The sequence below is a fragment of the Ochlerotatus camptorhynchus genome, unplaced genomic scaffold, assembly GCF_037179485.1.
Source record: "Ochlerotatus camptorhynchus isolate MF236.1 unplaced genomic scaffold, CSIRO-AGI_Acam_v1.1 ptg000640l, whole genome shotgun sequence".
NCBI lineage: Eukaryota > Metazoa > Arthropoda > Insecta > Diptera > Culicidae > Ochlerotatus > Ochlerotatus camptorhynchus.
The window spans coordinates 152,058-155,872 of NW_027041119.1; the positions used below are offsets into that span (position 1 = coordinate 152,058).

The following is a 3,815-nucleotide window of genomic DNA, read 5'->3' on the forward strand; positions in this document are numbered from 1 at the left end:
TTGAATGTTTTCAGCAAACCAATAGGCTACGTATCGTGTTCCTCTCAAATTGCACATGAGCTGGAGTTTTGTTTTGAAAAATAAATCTTCGATAGCTTCGACAGCGCGTTTTTGGTCTTTGAGATATCGTACATTCTAACTGTTTGTATTTTAATTAGTCATCGCCTCTTTAAGAAACGAACCTCAATCCATTTTCCTTATACTCAGTGAGGCTTCGTACACATATATATTAAATTGAAAACAATGAAAATGACTATATGAATAATGCAAAAGTAACAATTTTCCTGCAACATTTTGTGGCATTGCGACGGTCGACTCAGGGCTAGGACCGTTGCTCACTATCCTGATCTTCTTACTACAATACGAGAAAGTGTGATGAAATGAAACTCAAATTTGGATTTTTTTTTTGATTGACGAATCGAGTGCTTGATTGTATGAAAGTCTTGAAAAATACTTATTTTTGCTTGGAATGGAATGAATATGTTTGTCCACTACGGATCCCTTCAGTGCAATCGTAGCAATGCCGGAAAATGAGGCTTACAAAAAATAATAAATTTAGGATACTAATTTGCAATGGCCGATGAATTGACCAGAAAATGTCACGCTTCAAATTAAAAATAAAACATTTAAAAAAGGTTATACATAAACTAGATTTGATAATCAGAGTTTAGTTCATAAGTTTTCACTCACTGTAGTCGTCCCATTCAGGTTCGTGACTGCTTGCGATCGTTGGTCTGTATGAAGTTTGTTTTTTTTTTGCGATTGGTATACAAGTTTGATTTTCTTCTAATAGGTGGTATGATTTGAAAGAGCAAAAATATATGCTGACTCTGATGGAGACTGATTGATTGATTGAGAAAGATCTATCCTTCATATACAACGCAATAGTCATTGTAGCTTTTTATGTGGTGAATTTTGGTACGACGACGCATATTTGATGGGATCGGATGATGTGATCTTGGCAGCACAAAACGCAATGGTTCGGCAGATTGAATGCACGTTCCGTTTAAGCTTGCACATTGAGTACCATTTTGAGGTTGTGCGTGAAATCAACCCTACGATTGGCTTTGGCCGCAGCCGCAGCACAGGACATTGCTGGTTTCACAGCAGATTTTACCTTGAGCCTAGACGATGACATTGCATTTGAGGAAACTGCCGACGGAGCCTTACTGTTGTAGGCATTTCTAGCATTGACGACGGATGCTGAGGTTGGCTTGTTGATGGATGATTTCGAAGTGTTTAAAGCTGATGATATCGTGATATTGGATGAAGTAGACGACGAAGACGTCCAGTGAACTGGTGGTTTTGGTAAAGCGGTGGGTGCTGGTGCGTCGTAGCACTTGCTACCAGCAAAATGGGAAAAATTTGGTGGCGAACCAGAAAGCGTACCGGGATACGATCCGGTCGAATTGTTGAAATTTGTGCCACCAACACCACCACCACCACCACCACCACCTGGACTTGATCGTTGACCATTAAAGCTATGATGCCGTCCACTTGGCGAGCTGGAGCTGTAGTAGCTTCCACCTTTACTGCTGACTGGCGACGTGGACTGTTGCACTATCGGTATAGCATTCGATGTTGAAATACTCCTGAAGTAGGTCGAGCTCGGTGACTTTTGTCCCCGACCTCCATTGCCTCCGGTACTGTTAGCAGAATTGTTTCGCTTACCACCGCTACCACCACCACCACCACTCAGCTGCTGTGGACTGTGATTGTTGAAGTACCGTTCAGCATAACTGCCGTTTCTGCCATTCCGGTTGTGCGAGTTCGTCATCTTGGACTTTCACTTTTCTCCCGTTTTTCCTCAGCTCTGAACACTCACTCTGACGTATCAGTCAAATGTTTACGGGTACGAATCCTTGTTTAAAACTATTATCACACTTTATCATTAATTTGTTAAATATAAACTATATTTACTTTGTATTCTTCAATTATACTGCTTCAGTTGATGATAACTGTTTCCTTTTAGTGCAATTTTTCTCGTTTTGATATTGTTTTATTATAAAAATATCTCGATACTAAAAGAAAATGCAGGATACACAACATAACCGAGTGCAGATACACGAATTTATACGTGGTTTTCGTTCCACTTGGCTTCACTGATTAACACTTCAACTTCGTTGTTCGCCTTGAAGTGTTTCACGTATTTATTTTTCTTTCGCTCCAAGCAAACACCAGTAGATCTCTCGTCACAGTGTCTCTTCTGGTACCTTTCACTTTCAACTTCAGGGATGGATATTCAACTTTTCACAAATACTTTCCACAGAGGCTTCCTTTGCACTGGTGCAGGAAACCCTATCACAGAAATTGTATGGAATCGGTAAATACCTCCCTTGAGCACTGCAGCTATCCAAGAACACAATCGTCTTCCCTGTTATATTGACGCTAAAGGTCTGTTTCTTTGTTCTCGCCAACACACTGCTCACATCTATATATGTACATGTGTGCAAATCCGCGCGGGATCGTGACTTGTGTGCGTCAACAGTATAGGTTACACTAAGCGTTCTTCTCCGCAGGTTTGTCCACTGTTTCCACAGCACAAATTTACGTGATGCAAAATCTGTAGGAAACACTTTCAAAACTCGTAGCAAGTGCGTGTGTATTTGTGAGGGGGCCGTTGTCGCGCTCTAGAAAGACGAAAGGAATAAAAAAACAACGTTAAACTCGTTTTGTATATTGAGGTTTGATTGAAGGCTACAGTGAAAAAAAAAAAACGTTCGAATCTACGTTGGTGTGCGTGAGCTGCTGGCATGTTTTGCTCGGAGGGGATAGTCTACCGTCCATGTTAAACCATCTACGTTGTTTCACGAACCCCCTGGTGTGTTCGAATTTAGCAGCGATATGGTGACGTAAAAGAAACAAGATGGCGTCCACGCTGCTGAACGATTTTCTACAAACAAGTAGCCTCCGTTTTCAAATTTTAGAATAGCTTTCAAAGCTATTGCTCAATTCAAGGGAAAACGCAAAAAAAATTTGGAATTACCTTTCAAAAAATGCGAGCAAAGAAACATGCACTGAAACGACAAGATCAGAATGGCGTTTTCCTTTTGCGCTTCGGGCTATCGCACTCGCTCTGACTGGATTTTCCAATTTTGTTTTAATTTGAACATCAAATTACGTAGATATTACTATTTTATCTCCTCTTCGTCAATCACATTCAATTTTAACACAATCAGAACTTCTAGAATTACTGTTTTTCGCCTCTAATGTTGAGATGTTAAAAACTACACTTATGGAGTTAAGACTTTTTCTTAGACGTGACTCCTCGAGATGCATTTAAAAAATCGTTTACCAGACCAACAACAAGCAAACTTTCTAAAATATTTCCAAATTCACGGTTTTCACTAGATCTCCTAGACACTCACTGACTCTTTTCCAATCTTTTCCTACTGAACTGGACGAGGGAGGCCTCACGATCTCTCCACTCTCGCTCTCGTTACTGTGATCTGTTCACATTGACTCTCTTCTTGCAACTGGCAAGGTTGTGAACGGACGAGCTCAATCGACCCGTTCTGCTGGTGGGGATCTGTTTTTCGTCTACCTACTGCTTGGGATTGCCCGATTCGAGTTGGTGAGTAAATTTCAACACCAGATGGTGCATAAGTGGTATAAATGATAACGTTTGATTTGGATTTCCAGTCACTCCTGTTAGCTTTTTAGATTTACTTAATTAGCAATTAACAATCCACGAAAATGTATGAATCAAATTAACCTACTAAACGCCAATTATCGACCGTTAATGCTATGCTACAACTGTACAATTCAATATCTTCAATGGGATATACTCACCAACATCTTGTTACGGCAGGCGT

The 3,815-nt window shown here is 40.4% G+C and overlaps 1 protein-coding gene across 2 annotated transcripts; it reads right to left on the reverse strand.

Moving 5' to 3' along the window:
• Window positions 1-716: 716 nt before the first annotated feature.
• On the reverse strand, window positions 717-3,478 carry LOC135714394 (keratin, type I cytoskeletal 9-like). 2 transcript variants are annotated; one of them, XM_065237741.1, is made up of 2 exons: window positions 3,369-3,478; window positions 717-2,630 (listed from the first exon to the last, which is right to left on the reverse strand). In XM_065237741.1, the coding sequence occupies exon 2, from the start codon at window positions 1,775-1,777 to the stop codon at window positions 1,007-1,009; it is 771 nt and encodes a 256-aa protein (XP_065093813.1). In that variant the 5' UTR covers window positions 1,778-2,630; window positions 3,369-3,478; the 3' UTR covers window positions 717-1,006. The 2 variants fall into 2 exon arrangements, with proteins under 2 accessions (XP_065093813.1, XP_065093812.1); XM_065237740.1 differs by having other exon boundaries at window positions 2,987-3,478.
• Window positions 3,479-3,815: the final 337 nt, after the last annotated feature.